The sequence below is a fragment of the Pavona decussata genome, unplaced genomic scaffold (genome assembly GCF_977016875.1).
Source record: "Pavona decussata unplaced genomic scaffold, jaPavDecu1.1 SCAFFOLD_81, whole genome shotgun sequence".
Lineage (NCBI taxonomy): Eukaryota > Metazoa > Cnidaria > Anthozoa > Scleractinia > Agariciidae > Pavona > Pavona decussata.
In genome coordinates this window covers 448,438-472,406 of record NW_028145499.1, presented here as the reverse complement: position 1 = coordinate 472,406, position 23,969 = coordinate 448,438, and the positions used below count along the sequence as shown (strand labels likewise).

Sequence of the window (23,969 nt, the reverse complement as noted above, 5' to 3'; positions counted from 1 at the left end):
TTATGCAAAACACATTCTGAAAATACTCATTCCGAAAACGTGAAAACTCTTGCCTGACGCCCACAAAACTGTTAAAAGAAACAAATTAGTTTTATCATCGCAATTTCAGTGAGACTCTTCACTAAGTGACCGGCTATATTGCTTGGAATATTTGGTGGAGATAAACATGGCGAGCCCACGTTCTCTCTTGACTCTGATATTCGTGTTTCTTGTGATAGTTGTGCGTGCTGCCAACTCTAACCGAACGCCTAACTCGAACAACTCTTTATTTCACACATACTGAGACTTACAGATAGAATTGATCTGTTGAAAACCCGGTTCAAAAAAATCTCCCAGCCAACGATAACAGCGAAACGACTTTCTCACATATGGGAAACCCGTTTCGTCCAATCAGAAAGCGGCTGTCAAAACGCATCAACATTTCCAATGTACGTGGTAGGTTTGTCGATGGCGCCAGCTTTTTTACGGCTCTAAACTTCTCGCTCGCCGGGATTTCGGCTTTTTCGCAGGACACTTCTAGAAGAGTTTAAAACATTGTAATAAACAACTACTGATGGCTGAATGTTCTGGCAGTAGGTTGAAACCGTTGGATAAACCCATCAAAGAATATATTACCGACCAAGAAAACAAAATCACTCGAGCAAAAAGGCAGTTCGCGGTATGTGAAGCTGCTTACAACATTTCTGCTGGAGAAAAACGAACGAAGAAAAGTTGAAGAAATTCAACCAGAAGAGCTCAACCGCTACGTTAGTGAATTCATTGTTAGTGTGAAAAGAAAAGATGGCCAAGACTATGAATCATCAAGCCTTCGAGGGTTGTTTTCAAGTTTCAACCGGTATTTAAAAGAACGCAAGTACTCGGCGAGTATTATGGCGAAGACATTGTGTTTGATCAAGCGAGAAAATGCCTGGAAGCTCGCAGCAAACAACTGTAAAAAGAAGGAAAAAGGGAACAAACCCAACGGAGCTGAAGCTTTGACTGATGTGGAGGAAAACATTCTTTACGAAAACAATTTACTCGGAATCTCAAATGCCAAAGCTTTGCTAAACACAGTGTGGCTTTTCAATTCGGTGCATTTTGGCCTGAGAGGCTGTGAAAAACATCGGCAGATGACTTGGGGCGACGTGCAACTTCACATGGAAGCTGACGGAAGTGAATACTTAGAGTATTGTGAACGGCAAACGAAAACTAGAACGGGAGTGGAACCTCGTAATGTCAGAGCTGTTAAACCGAAGGCTTTTGCAGCAGCAAACGGTTTTACAAGATTTATTCCGAAAAGTGACCTGACGCGATGAATAAACCTGATGCGCCATACTATCTCGGAATAAATTACACAAAAAGACCTTCGTCAAATAAACTGTGGTTTAAATCAAGTGCAATGGGTCAGAACAAATTGAACAGTTTGATGAAAACCATGGCGGAAAAAGGAGGCCTTTCAAGTGAACGACTGACAAATCACAGCGCTCGTAAACGCATGATACAAAAACTAAACGACAGCGACATACCTTCTAGTCACATAATGCAGCTCACAGGCCACAGAAATGCCCAAAGCATCAACAATTATAGCCACATATCTCAGCAACAGCAAAAAAAAAAAATGTTAAAATACTGATTGCGACCTCGACTGAACGTGCTACAAAACCTCATCGAGCATTGGCTACAGAGAGTGAAGCTGAAACTCTGTCTTGTAGTTTTCAGTCATCAAGCAGTACTACAATGCATGAAGCAAGTGTATTTAGTGGAGCAGTCTTTCATGGAGGACACTTTTACATTTCCATAAACACAGTAAATCAGTCACCTAATGCAAACTCAGCAACAAGAAAGCACGCCTTCAAGCGTGTGAAACGCATTTTAGATTCTTCGGATAAAGATAGCCCTCCCTTGCAATAGACGATTTTAGCGCGGTTACATATCCTCAGTTCTTATTCGTATATTTTATTTTTGTACTTGTTGTGTGAAAATTCTTGATATTCGATTTCTAAAATGATTAAAATGACTTTAAGACACGAAAATTACCGTATGAATTGTCTTTTTCCAACCATTTTGCTGTTGTTGTTTTCATTTTTGAAATAACGTGACATTTTCGTGTACTTCCATTTTGTGTACTTTCATTATAACAATAAAACACTTGAGAGCTATGTGTACATGTTTACCAAACCTGTTCAGCCCGGAAAAATCTCAGCGTGTATAAAATAAACAAATTACGGCATGGAAAGTGCCTTGTACGGTGTTTACGTACTCGCTGTTTTGTATCAGAAATCTCATTCGCTCGCTGCGCTCACTCGTTCGATTTCTGATACGTCAACAACTCGTGCGTAAACACCGTACGCGTGCACTTTCCATGAAGTAATCTATATGTTGTAGGCCGTCTGACGGTGTCCAGATGTCATAGCACCTACACTTACAACAGTAACTTTTACGTAGGGCTCAACAAGAAGATCGAAAACTTCTTCGTGAAGTAAAACAGGAGCTAAAGGAAATGGATGGAAACGAAAAACTTTGCAAAGGTGCTCAAAACAACCTGTTGCAGCGGCGTTTAATCAGAATCGCTGTTGATTATTTTCCTTCTCATAATAGCTCCTTTTTCGCCGCTACCTTGTTATATTCTTAAAACTAAGGCAGTATTGGACAACCGTCAACCCAGCGCCTCGGTGGGATTTTCAACGCAAAACATCTTCACCTACCTTGTCCAATTGTTTTGTTTTCGTCTTTTGATCTTTTTGTTTGCTGAGAAAGCAGGCGTAAAATGAAACGTGGTTGGGGGGGCTTCAATAATTCTCAAGTAAAATAATGCAAGAATAACTAATGATTATTATGTCAGCAATAACGTACTTTGTCATTTGTATAAAAAAGGGAAAGACATCTGAGGGCTGTCCAATACTGTCAACTAGACTCCACTCGTATCCCCTCGCTTTCAATTGGAAAACTGGAAGTGTAGTGGTGAAAAGTCCTATAAGAGTAGGTGATCCATTGGACACGAATAGATTCTACTGTAAAAGTATATTTTCTATTCGTGAGAGACTTAGAAAATTTTCACTCATATTGTACGGGGGAGGGGGTAGGGGGGGGGGGGGGGGGTTGAAAGTCGTTCCGATGGAGCCCATTGTATCCATTGGACACGGATAGATTCCACTGGAAAAGCATATTTCTATTCGTGAGAGAGAAAAATTCCACTGTTGTGTACAAGGGGGTTGAGAATAACTGTTCGTGAACTCACGCCATATTCATTCCTTAGAGGATTTATTACCGTTACTTATTTAAACAGGTATCAAGACAAATACCAGCGTTAAGGACAGTGCCTACTAATACCGAAGTATTTTTGTGCGGTTTTCCACTATGCAGGAAAAGCAGATCTTAGCAAGGGCTATTGAAATCCAAAAAGAAAATTGGGGGTAACCACGCATTTTTCAGAGAAAATTAAGCAACAATATCTCTAAAAAACGCTAAAATATAAAGCAATGTATGGGATTTTTTCCTAAATTGAACCTTAATTATCTCTGAAAAATGCATGGCTACCCCCAATTTTCTTTTGAGATACCAAGAGCATTTGGTAAGTTCCGTTTTCTCCGCATAGATTTAAACCGCGAAAAAATATCCCTGTATTAGTAGGCACCACCCATAGAAACCCGAGTATCTCGTGATGCGCAGAACGTATGCGCAGTAACAATAGTAGGCACCGTCCTTAAATAAAAGCACGCAAACAGCTACTTAATGTAGCAGATACCAGTTTACTGTGTTAATAAAAAAAAAGTCAGTTTAGTTTTTCATGCAGTAAACTTGCATTCCATTCTGATGAGAAAAGGGAAAAGCTGGGTTCATTACCTACATAAATGTATTTACCAAAAAACTGAGGAGTCCTTTAACAGGGAAAAAAAACTTTCACGTCAAGTACACGTTTGTTTTGTCGTTTTAGTTTGACCAATTTTGTTTCGACCCAACGAACTAATTTCGAGGCTGTATTGTATAGACGAACTAGCATGCTTTAAAATTACGACATTCACCATGCTTGTTTTCAAAGTGCAGCCTTCAATTAACCAACAACCTTAGTTAACAATGATAACCATAAAACTAGAAATACGTGACTCGCAAACCTCGCTCAGCTAGGGCTGGGTGGACAGATGATTCGAAGTGATGTTGTCTTTTGTCTTTGCTCTGTGGTTTCCGGATGTCTCCTTCTTCTTCGCTGCTCGCGCTGAGTTTCGTTGTTCAATCTCCCTTGGTGAACTGTCTTGTCTCTCAGTACGTCCTCCTGTGGTTCATTTCATTTCCATCACAATTTGGTCGTGTTTCACCAATAGTAAACATTTCTCGCTGCTCGATGAATCAACACATTCAGCCCTCAATGAATAAACATGAGTCTCGTCTGACGCCAGCCTGTCTTCCAACCTGTTGCTGCCTAGCAACCCTTCCTTTGTCTGACGTCAATTTAAACTTAGTTTCCATCGTTGCCAGGCAACAGCACGGACATCTTCAACGATATATATATATATCAATATATTTTTCGCTCGAATTCGGGCAGCTTTGCTCCGCTCGGCCCTTCGGCCCGACGAATTTATTAACCTCGCTACGCTCGGGCCTTCGGTTCTCACTTCCCGAGGAATGATCACTTGAATACAGTGTTTCAAATAGTGATGAAGTAGAGTGTCCTTCCGTTTCTCCTTCTCTTTCTAATATTTCTTATTTTTTTCGCAACTTTTTTTGCAAAACAAATTCGAAAACAGACACAGCTGTCTTCCTCCTAACATTCAAAGAAACATCTTTGAATAGCGTCATTAAGTTAGCTAATGACAAGTTCCTGTTTGCAACGGACGAGGGAACTTCCTGGATGCGAGCTGATCGCATTTCTATTGGCTTAAAATGACAGGTACGCTAAAACGCTACTGGTGCTGAGAACAATAAGTTGCTATCGACAAGCTTTCTGTTTGCATTCTCCTTTTAAAAATCAACAGTTGTAGCCGACGAGTTGTCGCTGCCACTACGATAGAAACAAAAAAAAAATCATGGATTCCAAGCCCCAGCATTACGTTTTTCTAACGATCTTATCCCTGAGAGTTGTTTCCGCCTGCTTCGATGGTAAGTTTCATTTCCTCAAATCCTTTGGCAGTTGTCTTGTTTTTTGTTTTTCAGCTTCTGCGTTTTGCTCAAAAATTTTACGCAGTGATAAAATTCGCACCAACTGCGTATTTGAGAGAAGAAAGCTGTGATATAGCAAAGCCTTCATGGTTAAAAAAAATTACGTTTCAAAATTCATTCCTTTTTTTCCTTTGAAAAGTAAAGAGTCGCGAAATATTCCAGTTTAAGAGTTTCCATAATATACTCGACTTTTACCCAAAATTCTGCTCAAATTGATATGGTTCAAAAACGGAATTCGTAATTATCCAGACCGTATATGGCAAGTTTTTATGTCATAATTTCAAATCCGAGTTAGCAACAAAGGTTTGTTATTTATTTCATTTTCTTCTTTTACCAGAATGGTTGTTGAGATTATTAGCTGTTACAAAACTCACGCAATATTCTACCAGTTGGATATATTTTTTCATCACCTATGCATAATCTAGACTTATTACAGTTTTGTATTAAAATATTATAGGTACGCAAGTATCGACGATAGTGCATCCTATCTTGAAATACCTTTATTGTGAGTGTTAGAAATGTTAAGTTGAAAACAAATTCCTGCTTTTAACCTAATTTTCGTTCAAAATGGACAAAATAAAAACATTTTCTAAAATATTCAGGAGTTCTGTTGACAGGTGGAAAAAACTCTACGACAGGTAATTGCTTATTTGGCCGTCTTCTTGACAATTAACTTTCCGTCACCACATTTTACCAATATTACCAGTATTTTGCTAATATTACCAATATTATGTTTCGTTGCTGCTTTTCACCCCCAAAACCTCAAACGAGTAGGCAAACACGTCTTGAAATAACAGTGTCTGTATGGAAATCCGATGTCAAATAATTTTCATAAAACATCGCTTCTAAAAATTCATTGTCTCTTCACGATGTAGACTTCAATTAATAAACAAGCTCAGTAAAAATTTAAATTATGCTCCGAGAACTTTGCAGCCAGATTTCAACAAAACAAAACATTTTTCTTAGGTTCTTATTGTTTTGCACTCCAAAGACCCAACTGACTTTGATAGTCCATCTCACTTTCAAAAACATATTAACAAAACATGAAAAATGGAAGACATAACCTCATAGCCCCTAGCTACTTTCTTCTTTCTTATAGGGTTAGAGCACAGGGTTAAAATATATTTTAGCCCGCTGAATTCTCCATTTTAGCCCGCAAAGTAGCCCGCGATGTCCGACGAAATTATCATAATTATTGTATATCCAACAAACGCGAATAAAATAATTGTTACGTGCATGTTAAAGAAGCAAAGAAATGTTGACGAAGGCGATTTAATTTTATCTACCAATCCAAACTACCAATGCCACCTTTGCTTAAAGCAAAGCTGCAAGCCAGTCAACTCTGGAATTGCATTTTCCCAGTTATCCAGACGTTTATGTTAACGGTACACCCACAAAGATACAAATTTCAAGAAAAAAAATAAAGAAACATTTTCTGGCCAAAATTTTATCTACCAACCCAGACTACCAATGCCACCTTTGCTTAAAGTAAAGCTTCAAACATGATTGTCAAACACTGTTGCGATATTTTTGCCAGATATAGTAAAGTTAATTTACATAACAACAGGGGCACACAAAGGTTCGTTTTAGTGAAATTTCTTCTCGGAGGGACTTAATCATCATTTCCTTTCCCAAAATGCCATTCCAAATTCACACCGGAGAACTAGTCCCCTTTGGTTTACACATGTTTACAGAGGCATGTGTTGTTTTAAAATGCAAAATAGCCCAGCCTAGCATTATCGGAAAATCAATCTCAGCTAAAAAATCCAACCAGACCCGACGGTAATAGTTAATACAAATTTCAGCCTCACTTCACAACAGACAACTAATATATTGAACCATTAGGTTTATTTTGCATACTTCTGCCGGGTACCAGCGTATATGTAAAATAATATGGAAAACCATATAACCACGCATAATACAGAACCGTTACATTTTCCGTAGTCGCCATCACAGCACATGAAAATAAGACATACCGAGAGCTTAGCAACCACTAACAAACATTGCTGTTAGAACGGTACCAGAAAAAACCACGCCCACGTGCAATCATAGGCTTAAATACTCATATCACTTTACCCGTGATGCATCTTTACTAATAAAAGGGCCCAGGCCCTTACCCTGTTGCTCTAGTGCCGCAGAAATATTTAATTCCTGGCTAATTCATTGGCAATCAAACGCCAGAAATTCCATATTTCAACTTCACTCCACAACAGACAACTAAAATATTGAACCATTCGGTTTATTTTGCATGTTTCGGTCGGGCACCATTGTACATGTACATGTACAAAGGAAAACCACATAGAAGCCAACGAAAGAGCTTGAAGAGGTAGACATTTTTCTTGAAGCTAAAAATCTAAAGATTTGGAGACTGAAATCCTAGATGCAATATCATCTTTAACATAACCATCCTTGGCTGAAACACTCTTCCATCGCCCATGCCTCTGAAAAACACTATCGTTTACCCCGCTATTGGCAGCCTTATAAGCCTCACCCGACCTAAACGAGTGGGTGCCGTAAACAGAAGGGTAAGGTACTCCATTATGTAAACTCTTTGATAAATGATCTCTGAAAGCGGAATAACTAATCGGTTTGTCTTTGCTGAGCATCTTATAAGATGACTTGGTTTTGACCAGCCGCCTGAAAATTAAATCATCTGAGTGTGGATCAATGTTCAACCTACTCAAATACTCTTGAAGAATGGAAACTGGACAAACGCTACCCCTTGATCGCGCAAGAACAACTGCATCTCCTGGTCTTAGCTGGTCAGTTTTACTCTTCTCAACCTTAATTATCATATGGTTTTCGAAAAACTTAATATGACTCCTTCTTATCCTTGTGACCTCCTCCGACCTAAAAAAAACCTTCGTAAGAAAGCACATAAAGACATACATCCCTGAGCTGAAGGGTATTGGACAAGTCAGAACCATCGATTACATCCTTGAGAATTTCAATAGACATTGGTTCTTTCCTATTACCCTTTTTAGTACCTAAAATTCTCTTAGCGGCGTCCCGTACCATGCTAACTAAAGGATTACCCGTGGGGGACACAAGACCCGCTGACTCGCGGGCCCACTTAATACTATAAAAAGCGGAATCCACAGAGGCACGAGAGGCACTTAGTTAACCGTCCCAGGGGCCCTCGCTGGCAAAATGGTCGTCTGGAGCCTGGAGCCAAGGGACTGTAAATCTGGATCCTTAAACGGAGATTCTTTCCACAGACCCTCATGGAAAAACTCTATACGAAAGACAAAACAAAACAAACGGAGAAATCAGAAGCAACAAAGTAACTTTATTGTGATTACCAAATAAAAGTTACAAATCAAAAGATAAAGCTGTCCCCCATTTGATACAATGGTAACAAAATGGTACAAATAATAACAAACATGAACTCAGACCATGGAGTTACAAAAGACTCCAACTTATAATGTACCAAAGACTCTAACCATTGCGACATACGGAGCAACAGCCGCTGTCATCAGTGCAGAATCCAGTTAGAATTCTCCTCTCAGGCAACTTAAAACTAGTGCACAGTGCGACAACTACGAAGGACAAGTCTCTAACAACAAAAGATGTCATTTTTAGCTTTACCTCTCACAAAGAGTTGCTTAAATTTGGGAAGCACAACCCATCATGAACATAGGTGTTCCAGTGTCGTCCATCATTACACAGCAATACCCCAAAATACCAAGACATCCACATAGGAACAACAAGCACTTTCAAATGATCAACAACTCTCGCAACTTGCGAGACTAAAGGGAGTAACCCATTGTTTTCAAACTCCCAGTTTTGTAAAAACGCATCTACAGCCTCGGTACCTGGCTGGTAAAATGTGGAATTGAAGCGGGAAAGCTTAGCATATAGCTACATGCAAATGTGTCAATGGTATGCAGCCTCCATCGAAAATCTAGAATTTGGAAAACATCATCATTAATTGTATAATCATCAAAATCAATAGTCCTACTTAAATGGTCAGCATATGAATTTAAATCCCTGGGAACCCACTTCATCTCGAGCTAAATTCCAAAACTAACACAAACGTAAAAAATACTAAGTGCTAGATCCTGAAGCTCTGTAACCTTACTCGCAGGATGAACAATGCTAACAACGTGCGTGTTATCGGTAAACCACGCAACCTGTTTACCTAACAGACTAGGAGCAAAACTGATCAAACCTAACTCTACAGCTTTTAGCTCTCTCCATGTGGAACTTTACTTTTTTTCAATAGCAGACCAATTTTGATGAAAAATTTAGCCTTCACTTTGAATGAAGGATCCGCATGCGTGATCAGACGCATCAGAGTAAACTAATTTGGTTGGCTGAGACAAAGGCAGCCAAGGATAACGGCGATTAAGAGAGTCGACATTCTGACTCCAAAACACTATTCGTTACAAGCCTTCTTTGTCAACTGTACAGTAGAATTCCACGACACTTTTGTATTTACAACAGCGTGCAATGAATTAGTCAAGATTCTTGTCACGCTACCTACACAAGGCGTTAATGATATAATCTGGCCTACAACAGTTGCCAAATTTCTCACATTTGCAATCATAGAGTCTCCCTTGAGAACAGAATAAATATTGGCCTTTAACTTTGAAATTCTCTGTTCAGTAACAGAAATAACGCATTGATTAGTGTCTAAAACAGTACCCAGCCAGGTAATAACTTGAACTGGTTCCCATATGGACTTCTCTTTATTAACAACAAAACCAAACTTTAACAAATCCTCTCATAGTGTTTGCGCCACCTCCTAACCCATCATCTAGAAAAATTACCATAGGTATGCCCTTACACCTCCATGAGGTAATTACAGGACGTAACAATTTAGTAAATAAATAGGGAGCAGACGACAAACCAAAACGTAAAACTGCGAACTGAAAAATACTTCAATACTCCATCGTCGAAATCCCAGGCGAACGCCAAAAACTCTCTGTGATCTGGAAAAATTTCTACCTGGGGATAACCAGACTTAAGATCAAACTTGAACAAATAGAATCCTTTAGACCTAACCTTGAGGGCCACTTTAAGATCTTCACACTTAAATTTCTGTTTGAAATGTACAAACTAACATGCCTTAAATCTAAAATTAGCCTTTTCTAGCCTGAAGACTGAATAGAAACTGAAAGTGGATTAATTATAGCGGCTGGATGCTCAAGAGCCTCTACACATTTGTTCCTATGAAGATCAGAGATAGTCTCAGAAACAAAATCTTTTTCCTTCAGTGCCGAGCCATTGTTTGGGCAGACCTTAGGGGTGCAAAATCAATGAAAGGAATTTTGTACCCATAACGTATGACGCTCAAAATAAAGCCTGAAGCACCAATTTTCTGCCATTCTTGATAACACCTACCTAGATTCCCGCGAACAGAACAAACCTTAGACTGGCATGAATCAAATTCACTAAGTGTCAAAGACTTAACAGTAACAAGCGACGATGAATAATCTGAATCAAGAAGATCGCCCTCAAGAACATTGCCTACTGCGTTTGAAGAACTAGGAGAAGCATTGGAAAAATTAGAAACAACTACACCTTGATCTTCTCCGTCGTCGTGGTCGGCTAGTCATTTGAGACCTTAAGATCGAGGTTTGGCCATCTTACCGCAAACGCCAAACCGCGGTTTGCGGTTAGCGTTTTCACGTTAGCTGTCTGCCCATATTTGGGATTTAAGATCCACGGGTGATAGCACTGGTGAATTATGAGAAATTAGTACAAAAACAAGATGGCTGATGCTCGAAGGTGAGATGTGAATTTTGATGTGTTTGTTGGATTTTATTGATTAATGAGAGCAGAACACTAAATCACTGACCCTCTTTAAATCAGACAAGACTACAAAGATGTGCTGGACGTTATGCAGCCGGATAATAGCAGTTCTGAAGGCTCATCTTCGAGTAATGAAGATCTCGATTTCTTATTTCTAGTATGCATTCACATATCATCAGAAATCTGCTTTTATTTTACTTTGTTTATCGTAGTTTAACCACAAAGTAATCCGACTGGTAAAACAGTTCCAGCAACAAATAGCCGGCCGGCCGCCATGTTTGTTTTCAATTCATTCGTTCGTTCACTTGAGAAATCGTAAGTAAGTAAAGTAAGTAAGTAAGTTTATTAACGTGACTAAACACTTAGCTAACCAGCTACTTTACAGGAATAGTCAAAAAATAAAATAGTAATAATAAATCGTCTTCAAAATTACGTTTCTATGAAAAAGAACTCGATAATTAATAAGCGAAATAGTTCTAAAAAGTAGTATTTCCTCTCAAACGTGGGATAGTGATGTTTTAGGGTGCAAAAAAACTTGCGGTAAATCACGTACCTCTAGAGCGTGGTCTTGTCGTACAAGCGTGAACCTCAAACCGCAAACCTGACGGCAAGGCACTGGTCACATGACTTCTTGACGTTCGCGGTGCGCAGGAAATGCCACAAAACCTCGATCTTAAGGTCTCTATTGACCTGCAACAACAACAACAATACTTTATTTACCCACGCTACATCTAGGAGTGATAAAAACTCGTTAAAACATGTGCGTGAAACGAAAAGCATCAAAAAGAAAAGAAATAATTTAAAAATTGCTTAAATTACTTAAATTTTAAATCTATCTAAAAACCTGCTTCTTCAAAAGACATTTAAAAGTAGAAATATCCTTGGCATTTCTAACATACGTAGGTAACGAATTCCAAAGTTTTGCGGCTAGAAATGAGAATGACTTATGGCGCCATTCTAGATTAAAATTGGGTAGCGTTAAAAGTGTCCCCGACCCTCTTAAATTATAGTTTCAGATTTTAATCTCAAAAAAGTCTTCTATGTACCTTGGGGCTTCCTTATTAATACATTTATATAGCAAAACTAGGGTCTGGAATTTTCTTCTTTCTTTTAGCGTTCTTATACCAGCCATATGCACGGGGCGTAGCAGCTAACAGCGGGCACTGCGCCCTCCAGTGGCCTGGCTTGTTACAAGCAAAACAACATCCTGGCTTCGTTTGGTTTCTGAATTGGATGTCAATGGTTGGAATTGGCCTCAAAGGATATATAAAGTTATTTCCAATACAGCCGTATTGGAAACAGCCGCGACAGGTTGGCTTTAAGGAAACTCGCGTCTTGAAGCAGTCATTCTTGACTTGGTTTTCAGCGAATTCTGCTTGGTTCTCGCCCTCTCCTCTGCCCTGATTATTTCAGTTCTTTTCGTCGTCAGAATCATCAGCAAGATCGTTCTTTTTGTACTCTTGGATAACCATCCAGCCGTAGTCTGACTTATCGGCTAATAGAATATGCTTTTGCCTCTCAGCTAGCAAGTTCTCACCTTTATCAAGTGATTCTTTGACCTTATCCAAGTTTTGAGCAGAGCACGAAGATTTCGCTTCCCCTAGTACATCGGTAAGCTTCGAATTAAATCTATATTGGTCTTCGTTGGCTTTCTTCTTGAACCGACGAGGTTCTTCGAACTTTAATTTCTCAATCTCACGAAGGTGCGAATCATCCATGTCAGTATTTGCTCTCTTGATATCGGACAAGGAACTATTGAGAATTTCCTTCATCGAGTCGAGAAGGCTCTCGTTGTTTTTAGTTATAGCAGCATCCACGATTCTTTCAACTTGGGATTGCTCCATCGAGAAATCAACTGAGCAACAGCGTAGATGGTGCCGGCCTAGAATGATTGCCGTCGTGCAATCAACAGCTTAAATACTCACATCACTTTACCTGTGATGCATCTTTACTAAAGGGCCCAGGCCCTAACCCTGTTGCTCTCGTGCCGCAGAAGTATTTTTAAAATTTCTGGCTAATTCATTGGCAATCAAACGCCAGAAATTCCATTTTGTCTTTTAAAAGGCTGTAAATCAATTTGAAATACAGCATTTGGGATTGGAATTTGTACGTTTTGTTTTCGTTTTTTTTTTTTCCATTTTTATTTCCTGTTTTTTTTTGTTTTTTTTTTGTTGTTGTTGTTGTTGTTGTTTTTTTGCATTTTGTTTGTTTTTGATGTTTTATGGCTGCTTGAGTTGTGTATATATGTAACTGGGATAGTTTTTCATCTTATTCTAATTTCTGGTAAGGTAGGTATACTTACCCCGACACCTTAAGGTTACCGTATACCTTTAGAGGTGTCTCGCGTCCAAGAGATGTAGTGTGTCCGGTTTAAACTGTATATACCTAAACTCCTATATCAAATTAAAGCTTATAAAGCGGGGTATTAAACTGTACCAAGAATTTTGAAATAAATTGAATTGTCGATTTTTAGCGCTGTTTTCTCGAATCAATTTTTTCACTTGAAGTTAACACTTTAAAGAGCTAAAACTCAAAGAGACTTTGTTCGTTTGCCTTCAAATTTGGGCAGTAGCTAGTTAAACATATAAACAACAAAAACATGCCTACGATTTTTTCTTTCGAAATATTTTTTCTCTGAGAGCGACTTTTGTACGATCACTCCACATTTTTTAAATCCTATTTCGAAATGTTTTGTATCTTCTCACTCCAATTGAATATGGCAAAACGCAGACACGCTTTTTAAGTGCTTTGGCTCTGGAAACTGAGGAGGAAATTAAATTAGCGAAAAATCAAATTCGCTTTGACTCATAGCTTGTAAAAGGTGATTAGCTTGCTCGCATTTAGAGGCGAAAAATTCGACAATTCATTTTTGTTTTTCAAAACTGTTGGTATAGTTTGATAGCCCGCTCTATAAGCTCTAACTTGATATATGGGTTTAGTATCAACAGTTTAAACCGCACGCGCTACAACGCTTGGACGAGAGACACCTCTAAAGGTATACAGTAACCTTAAGAGAAACGTGAAAGAATCCTGTCAAAGAAAGCAGGACATTCCAAAGATTGACTATTTCAGCTGTAATTTTTTCAACGCATGTCTCGTTTGGTTTTTCTAGGCAAGTATTTCAACACGTAGGCTTTTTGAAAACGCCCAACCACTGTGAGGACAAACTTTTTCTGATCTAGGTCCTTCCAAAAAAAAATCATACTTTTCACTTTTTGTCTCATCAGTTTCAATTTAATTGGAATCTTTCAGGTGAATGTCGTGAATTGGCCTTCCCTTCTTTTTTCTTCTTTGCTAACAAGCGTCTGGTGAATCACAACATAACCACTGTCAAAGTCCGAGACATAGATGCTTGTGAACTGCGTTGTTACAATGAACCCAACTGCGTCAGTATTAATTTTAACTATACAGCAAGTGCCAAGGGAACATACAGATGTGACTTGAATAACGCCACTCATCGAGGACATGATGGGGAGTTTGTAGACACAAAGGGCTTCTCATACCGTGGGGCAGATGTAAGTTCTTCTTCTTCATCATCATCTTTATTTTCCCGTTATTTCTTTCCAGGTTTTCGTACTTTGCCTTAGGGAAGTAGTCAAAACTACTATACCCGAACACAACCCACCCAACTACAGAATAGATGGTGGTCTCTGCCTGCACCCCCTTTCTCAACCTCAAGTGATGGTGCTTTATTGCATAGCCACCCCTCTATCCTGGGGATGAGATTCAAACCTCATTGTCATTGTTTATCTAGCAGTGATGACTCTTGCTAGCTGAATATTTATGTATCAACTCAATAAAATTTTGTAGGCAATGTTCATGAGATAGGTGGTGTCCTCGATAACTCCTTTATCCGGCTGACAAGGTGGGTCCTCCTCGAACAAACTTGTTATAACCGGTTCCCTAATATTGTCCCTTTTCTTTTTTTTCGCCTTTGAAAATTTTGTTGTAAGCGAATACTAAGCTTAAAGTATTTTTATTCTTTAGAGTGCTCCTCCTAAATATTTGCTCATTACAATTTTTTATCGAGCAACGAGTATGGTTCATCTCTGTTAAAATTACAATTCATACTTTATTTTTATTATTTTTTAGAGTGCTTGTGATAGGGCCCATTGCGATAACGGTGGTACCTGCCAATCTGGGTTCACAGACAAAGGATATCGGTGTTTGTGTCCGCCTGGATTTATGTCTGCACACTGCAAACAGGGTAAGGGGGGGGGGGGGGATTTTCTCAATCATCTAGTAGTTTTCTTCTGGAAATCCAACACGTTCTTTGTAGAAATAGTAGCAAATATTGGATAATTTGCCATGCATGGAAGTGAAATATCATTGCTTTTGTGACGTGAATGAAACTAACACGCTAAAGACGCAAACAGCCGGATTCCGTCGGGCAAATTGCTCCTCCTGAAGATCTCATAATTGACAGTCTTGTTGCTTCTATTACTTTAAAAGTTTACTACAAATACGTTAACTAATTAACTAAGACCAGCCACTCATAAATCTTAACAAAAAGCAATTTAGTACAGCAATAAAAAAAAAATTAGATTTAATTTATTTCATTTCCCAAACGGACACTGATGGTCTACTAGTTTTCTTTTCCCTCGGTTTTCATCTTTCTACGACGGTGTTTCCCTTTATTACTGCAGATGTTAACGAATGCGCATCGGGAACACACAATTGTAGCCACTTTGCCGTATGTAACAACACCCAAGGATCATTCAATTGCACGTGCAAGCAAGGGTACACTGGCGACGGATACAACTGTTCAGGTAAAAATGGCAGGACTTTGTTCGTTAAGGATTAAAAGTCAAAACCAGTGTCCATTCCGTAACGGGCAAATGTAGCAAAGTTTGTTGTTGTTGTTGTTGGTTTGTTTGCTTGTTTGTTTCATTTTACATAACTCACAAATTAGACAGCATCGCACCAGCTTTATTGGAGAAAACGAGCATAATGTTAAATAAAAGCACTTCTGGAGCATAATTACAATATTTTTGCACTTTCTGAATAATTAAAGCCAATATCAAATTTATCCTACATTTTTTAGTACACGAAATTAGAATAATTGCAAGTTGCGTTTCGTTACTGATTATTTAGTATTCCAGGCCTCAGTTGCTCAATGAGCAATTAACTTCATCCAGCGGATAGGTCCCTATAGTTGGAGTACATTTTTTTCACTGGATAGTGATTTATCCACTGGATAAACTTTGCTGTTGTTTTTGTTGATAGACACATCCGCTGTTTAAACAACCTGGGCCTGGGGATTACTGGTAATATTTTGACTTGCCCACTTGCCCAGTTAATAGACCTAATTCTCTGCTGCAGCCGGGCGAGCATTATCCATTTTGACAGCTATATTCGATGATCTGCAAGACAGTGCACTTTTTGATTATCTGCGAGCATGCGTCATCCATTTAATCTCGTTTCAGATGTAGATGAATGCGTGACAGGAATACACAACTGCAGTAATGATACCGTGTGCAACAACACCAAAGGAGGGTTCAATTGCACGTGCAAAGCTGGATTCACAGGAGACGGGCACAACTGTACAGGTTAAGGTTCCATAATTTGTTTGTTATGCCCCTGAGAATTGTGCTCTTTGTAGGAGACTTCATTTTCTGTGAAGTAATAATTCTCAGGACTTAATATTATATCTTAACGGATGTAAAATTGAGCAAGGAAACATAAGCTTGACATTCTTTCAATGCGCTACTTATTCACTATTCTGTAAATAAAGTCAGGGAGTGACAAACATTGCTCATTCATTTTTTTTTCTTACAAATGTAATGATGAAAGAAAAAGCATGGTGTAATTTAACATTTTTTTGGTTACTCGCACAGAATCATTGATTCCGAAAAGATTTTTTCTTCTATATTTCGGTAAAACTTTGATTAATTGTAATCACTAAACCAAACTGCCACTTTGCGGAGATAATTTAAGTAAATTTTCAGTGGACAAATGTATGATATATAGAATCCCGCTTGCTACGCTAAAAAAATTGAGAAACAGATCTTATTCCAAATTTCAAAAGGCCTTTCTTCTTCACTGTCACTTTGTGTATAAATTTTCAGTTGGAATTCACTGAGCGTCGGCTCCATAACATTTGTCCTTAACGAGTTAAAACCTTTTTCCGAGTCCCATCGTTATATTGCAACACACTTATCCAATCTTCTAGAACCAGTCTGGCTTTCTACGTGAGTTTTATTAACTATTAGACAACAGAATTCTTCAGCCATTACATTGGTTAGTTTTATCCTCCAACTGCTTTATCTCGGGATGTTGTCGGTTACCAATAATTTAGCCTTGGTTAGTATTTGCGCAAGTACAGCCGCTATGACATGATAATATTTTAAGAGGCGGCCCTAGATTGACAATTTTTTAATTAGAAAAGCTTCAAAGAAAACAAACAATCCATCCTGGGTGTTATTGGAACACCGTTCCTGATTAAAGAAAGATTATCCCAAATTAAGGTTTCATTAGCAACACTGCATGACTTTTTGAACCAATATAAAAGGCTTTGAAAGTTTAGAACACGCCTTTTTGAAAAACAAATTACCCAAAGTCACACAATGTATCACTTTAGCACTTCTCAGGCACATTTTCAATTACATTGACATGGGTTTAAACTCACCTTAATATTTCAAAAGTCGCTTCATCTCACCCTTTGCATTAAAACTCATCTCAAATATCTTCCAAACTACTTAAGAAGGACGTTAATAGAAATTGCATGAAAGGGATTGAGGAGTGGCTCCTGAAAACAGATTAGATACGTACACACTTACGTATCATCCAATCGGTTGCAATTTATTACATACGGTAATGTACTATTTGTCTTTTGTATCGTTAGAGATGGAATTCGTTGTCCTGAACAGATTTTTTTTTCTTAATTGTAAGCTTTTCAACTTCTTGCAGATATAAACGAGTGTTTAACAGGAGCACACAACTGCAGTAGCGATGCTGCTTGTAATAACACCAAGGGGGCATTCTATTGTACGTGCAGACCTGGATTCACCGGAGAAGGACAAAACTGTACAGGTGAAGATTCCGGCATTTTTCGTATATTTCCTTTAAGAGCTACGTTGCTGGTCTCGCTTAGGGTGTAAATTCCAGATTTGGGTCTCGCTTACGGTCTTCCGCGCTAAAAAGCCAGTATTTTTGCTCGTAAAGATTTCGTTTAGGATTGCCCGCGATCAAATCTAAAATGTATTTTTTAAAAGGATAAGAAATAGTATCAAAACTCAAGCCACTCACAGCTGGTTTAGGCGTTTCATTCAAAATTTCCAACAAGCGTTCCTGCGGTAATGTAATGGTGAAGACCCTCCTTGCGCTCATAACGCATTACTTCCCCCCCTACTCCCCGTGGGGGACAAACGCGTGAAGATCCCTTAGAGCGTCTCCGCAAGTACATCACCGTCACTATTACATTTCAAAGACCATTCCAAACTATTATAAATTAAAGCAACATTTTAGTTAAACCCATAGCATCAGCGGCCACTTCCATCGCCATATCCGCGAGTTAATGATAGTGTCACTTTGATTCCAAAAAATTACTTTACCTTATATTACTTGTCAAAACACATCTCCGCAACCTTTCAAGTAATTTCCAGAAAAATTGTGTTAAAAAGACGGTCAAACGACTGCTTAAAATGTCAGGTGAATTGCAAAATCTCCCTTAGAACATCTGAGATAGGGCTTGGCATTACTTCCCACTGTCCGCCCGAGTGCTACAGCTAATACATTCTCAACTTTGAAGGTAATTTTTAGGTACCGCTATCACACGTAATGTTTCTTTAGTGTTGTTGGAGATGCTGTAGTTGGGAATGGACCCACAGGTGCGAGAGGTATTCCGTTAAATAATTTTTTGCCATCCTTTTCACCTCATTTCAGATATAGATGAATGCGTGACAGGAACACACAACTGTAGTAATGATGCCGTGTGTAATAACACCAAGGGAGGATTCAATTGCACATGCAAAGCTGGATTGACAGGAGACGGACAAAACGGTAAAGGTTAAGGTTGCATGATTTGTTTGATTGTTGGTTTGTCTGTTGGTTGGTACTATGTCCTTTACTTGAGGCTTTAACGTCTGTTATATTGTAAGAATCTCAGGCCATAAGATTTTACTTTAATGAATGTTAATAGTTAAAATTGATCAAATGCGCTTTACATCACCAAATTAAATAAAATTGAGAATATATTATAAATTTATATTAAAATAGCGCGTTTAAAAAAGGTATGTTTTAACATTTCCTTTAAAAGCTCATAAGGATTGAAGATTACATATTTGATCTGGCTATCTGTTCCAAAGTTTGGGCGCAGATGAAGCAAATGTTCTAGCCCTTAGGGTGGAAAGCATTTAACCGGACGGAATGACCAACCTAATACTATGATTACACCTGAGTTCACATCAAGTGGGTGTTTTACGTCTAATACGTCTGTCTCATGTAGTTGGGTGCAATACCATTTATTTCCTTAAAAATAACGAGCAAGATTTTACAATTCGATGTGCTTCTTAATTGGTAGCCAGTACGGCGTGATATAACTAACAGAACTTTAAATGTTTGTAAATGAGCCTTGTAGCCGTGTTCTGAACCCTTTTGCAGCTTCTTAATTTGTAAATGAGGCAGTCCAAAAAGCAAAAGTGTTGCAATAATCCAATCGATTTGAGATAAAAGCATGAACTAAAGTCTTAGTGGGGTCACGTGATAAATATCTCCTTATTCGCCTAATGTTTTGAAGATAATAGAATGATGCGCTACACAGTTTAGTTATGTGAGTGGAGTGGTTCTGATAACTGGCGATCTAGAAACAGTAGAGTTACCCATATTGATACGAGAGATATTAACTTGCGATAACTGTTGTTTGGTTCCCACAATGAAAACTTCTGTTGTAGTCGTTGAGTAACAGTTTGTCGTGCTCTGTCCTTGAGCGAATAACCTCCATATAAGAATTAATTATTAATCAGTAAATGACACAGGCATACTCGAAAAATATCGGAGTGCTCCTATCAGAAGTCGAACCTAAGACCTTCCGATTACTAGTTCGGATGCTCTATCCTTGAGCGAATAACCTCCATATAAGAATGATGTATTCATCAGTAAATGACACAGGCATACTCGGAAAATATCCAAGTGCTCCTATCAGAAGTCGAACCTAAGACCCTCTGATTACTAGTTCGGATACTCTACCACTGAGCTACAGGAGACTCGTGGGAGCTAAGGCCATTAAACTGGGTTCATGGGACAAACATCCTGCATACTGCTAGGATTGGAATGTCAATATGTGGCATATGCGCAATGGAAATAATGTGATGGAAAATGTTAAGCCTGGTGATTTGAGAAAAAAAAATCATTCATCATTCTCATTTTTTCACCAGGCTTAACATAGTGCGTCAGTCATTAACGTGTAACCAAAAGCTTGAAAATTCATATCTTTTGAACTATTAGACGGAAATCATGCCTTAAAACCTTATTTAATAACTATTTAAAAATGTACTACCGAAAGTAGCTACACTTTTAGTTTTCCTTACATCTCCAGTGCGCGTAACGGCCTCTCTGTTGATGCGCGCTACGTGGTACTTAAAATGCAAAATGTTCAAAAATCTATAAATCTGGTTTGAATCATATTAAAATTCTCGTTCTTACAACAAACTAAAGCTAATGTAATTTACTATGAAATGCAATTAGATATTATAATGCGCGTTGCAGTTTTTTTTAATTGAAAAATATGCATAAAGTTCCGCGGGTCATGCTGCGGAATTTTACTGTTCACTGATACAAATTTGAAAGTCTTTAAGTTCCATCGTTGTAATGCTAGGAATATAGTTTTATTAAATTGAAATCCTTACATATTCTAGTTTCAATGTTGTATAATATAATGTTGATAAGAAGTTCATTTTTATATCAACACTGGAAGCGAGTTTTTATCATGTTGCGTGGATATGAAATGAGGCGAAAGTCATTTACGTGTAACTAAAGTGTTGAAAATTCGTATCTTTCGAAATATTGAACGGATTGAAAGACAAAACCACACTCTAAAACCTTAGTTATTATACTATTTGAAAACATACTACCGAAAGTAGCTACACTTTTAGATTTCCTTACATTTCCAGTGCGTGTACCTCTCTCCATGTCAATGTGGTAATGTGCAATGGTGATACTTAAGTTGGGAAATGTTCTAAAATCAATAACTACGGTTTTCTTCAACGGAAAATTATCGTTCTTACACCAAAATAAAGCTATTCAAATGTACTATGACTGAATGCAACGAGATATTATCATGCGCGTTTGTTTTTTATTGAAAAATCTTTGCATAAAGTTTCATATCCGGCTTTGTTTACAAGTTCACGATTCACGCTGCGCACTTGTACTGTTTACTGATTTCACCTTGAAACTGTGCAACTCTTATGTTGTTAGTGCTGCAAATGTAGTTTCACTGAGTTTGAAAACCTTATATAAAAGACTGTTCATAGGAGCTTCATTCTCAATTGAAAAATGGATGAAAGTTTTTATCATGTGGAACACGTATGAAATTATGCGTCACGAGTTATGTTGCAGGTGCAATGTGCTTGTTTTGGCTCATGGCACGACTAGACTTCCGAAGATTCCGAAGATTCAATCGATGTTTTTTTTTTTTCCAAAGATTGAATTTCTTTCCTCAATTCACCGAGCTCTCTTATCAGATTATGAAATGGTGAATTCGATGGTGTCATTTGGCCTTGCGCAAGAGTTTTCAAACGCTATAAATTTTGACCGGTAAGTTAATGGACTGGACATACTGGCAGATAGATAGATAGATAGACATAACGCTGCAGGTAAGTGTGCTGTCTGTTGACGGGTGGATAGGGCTAGTAACAGGTTATGGTGGTCTGTTAACGTAACTAAAGGGAGGAGCAGAATCGGTTCCTATTGACTAATGAATGCAGTATGAAATGTGAAAGAGTGCTCTGTTTTCAACCTGATGGGCGACACTTACGGACTAGTTAATGTTACTACTCATGGACCGGGGAAGGAGTGGGGTGGGGAAAGCGCGTGGGAGGAGATTGGTGTAAAACCAGTCCGTGTTACTCACTAATTCATAAACATATCGTCATGCCATTTTGAATCTTCGCGCCCAAGTGAAATTTCTCGCCATAATAGTAACCGTATTCAAATCGATGCGGTTTCGCCGTTTACACTACAGATGAAAACGTATCGTTTTGAAAACGCTCCACTTTTGTCAGCGTTTTTAAATCGACCAAGTTTCGGTAACAGTCTCAACCGGCGTCGTGTAGAAAGAAAGTGTAACCGCATCGAAAGCGATGCGGTTACAAATGAAACCGCGTTCGTGTAAACGCTGCCTTTTTTATATTTGAGTGTTTTAAAGGCGGTGGAATAATTTGTTTTCCCACGCGAGGCTCTCAAACCCGTATAAAAATTTAGCGCTCAAATGACGATTTTAACAGATTTTCGTTATTTGCATTTTTCTTTGATATAAAAGGATATTTCACAGAAAAAAACTAGGCAGTAATTTCAGTTATATCCTAGCCTATCTAACATTATAATATGAAAGAAATTTAATTTTCCACCCTCGCCGCGATGAGTTTGATTTTTACGGACAGGCGCTCTTAAAAGGTATGTAAAATAACCTGACTACTCTTTGTAACACAATCTCAGTACAGTGCGGTTAACTTTCTCCTGATTTCTTTTGGTTTTCAGTTTATAAGAGCTGCTCTGAACTCTACAAAGCTGGTAAGCGATTCAGCGGTGTTTACAAGATCAAACCCGACAATGGCTGTGCCTTTGATGTGTACTGTGACCAAACAACAGCCGGTGGGGGGTGGACTGTGTTTCAAAAGAGACTGGACGGCTCGGTTGATTTCTACCGCGGTTGGGACGACTACAAACGAGACTTTGGGAATCTCAATGGCGAATTTTGGCTCGGATTGGACAAGATTCATCGACTGACAAAAAGCCCAAACAAGCTTCGAGTGGATCTTGAAGACCTCAGGAACAATACAAAATATGCTGAGTACAATTCCTTTGGTGTTGGTGATGAGGGAAGCAAATACAAGCTGAGTCTTGGTTCATACAAAGGTAGGTATACAATAATAATTGGATAATCAGATATAAGGCTATATTCAATCAGAGTTATTTGGAAGTTTTGTTTAAAAATATGTATACTAATTAATGAGAACGTTCATTCATTCAAAATATTCGCTTTGTTTAAGGATAAATTCAAACTCTTAACAGATACAAGAACTAAAAATAGCAATGTTCCGTACATGAAAAAAGCGATTATAGACAGTATTCTTGATACCTCCCTGAATGTTTAACTGTCTGTTATTCACTTTATTTCGCAGATTAAGTAACAAAAGGCTGCTTATTTGATAGATTGATTATTACTTATTTTCTTATTTTGAAAGAAAAAAGTATTGCCGCGTGTAGTAACGTTAATTCGAAATAAGAATTAGCATATGAAATATCATCTTTTGAACTGCGGATAAAAGACGCTTAGCGATTTCAAAAAGGAAGTCTGAAAAAAAATTCAGGCTTCAACGGGATTCGAATCCATGAGCTTTGCGATGCAAGTGCAACTAAGCTACCTAGTCAATGACGAGCTGGACTATTTGTGACTAAACGCTTGTGAAATATCAGTGGGGGAGAAATAAATAAATGTAAAATATATGAAAAATCTGGTATATTGAATTGCTGATGAAAGATTTAAAGAACACTTGTATGTTGGGACATTTTATTGCGCCATACGCTTTTTCTCTAGTTTTGTTTAAAAATATGTATATTAATGAGAACGTTCATTAATTTAAAATATTGGCTTTGCTTAAAGGATAAATTCAAACTCTTAACAGATACAAGAACTAAAGATAGCAATGTTTTGTACATGAAGAAGTGATCATAGGGAGCCAGTATTCTTGATACCTCTCCGAATTTTTTTTTTCTTTTTGCAATTAACATTAACTGTCTGTTATTCACTTTATTTTGCGGATTAAGTAACAAAAGGCTGCTTATTTGATAGATCGATTATTACTTATTTTCTTATTTTGACAGAAAATAAGACTAAGTGTAGTAACGTAATTCGGAATAAG

General features: G+C 38.2%; 2 protein-coding genes and 2 pseudogenes across 3 annotated transcripts in view; 3 read left to right on the top strand and 1 right to left on the bottom strand.

Annotated features, from left to right (window-relative positions):
• The window catches only part of LOC146476074 (microfibril-associated glycoprotein 4-like), a 140,902-nt gene that overhangs the window by 78,705 nt on the left and 38,228 nt on the right, over positions 1-23,969 (top strand). The gene's annotated exons all lie outside the window — the stretch shown is intronic.
• LOC146476078 (uncharacterized) lies at positions 554-2,224 on the top strand (annotated as a pseudogene).
• Positions 4,991-23,201, top strand: LOC146476076 (uncharacterized). Its single transcript, XM_085115043.1, has 9 exons — positions 4,991-5,073; positions 14,143-14,405; positions 14,983-15,097; positions 15,537-15,659; positions 16,317-16,439; positions 17,800-17,922; positions 18,775-18,891; positions 22,585-22,962; positions 23,119-23,201. The coding sequence occupies exons 1-9, from the start codon at positions 5,001-5,003 to the stop codon at positions 23,199-23,201; spliced, it is 1,398 nt and encodes a 465-aa protein (XP_084971169.1). The 5' UTR covers positions 4,991-5,000.
• LOC146476077 (uncharacterized) lies at positions 12,209-12,734 on the bottom strand (annotated as a pseudogene).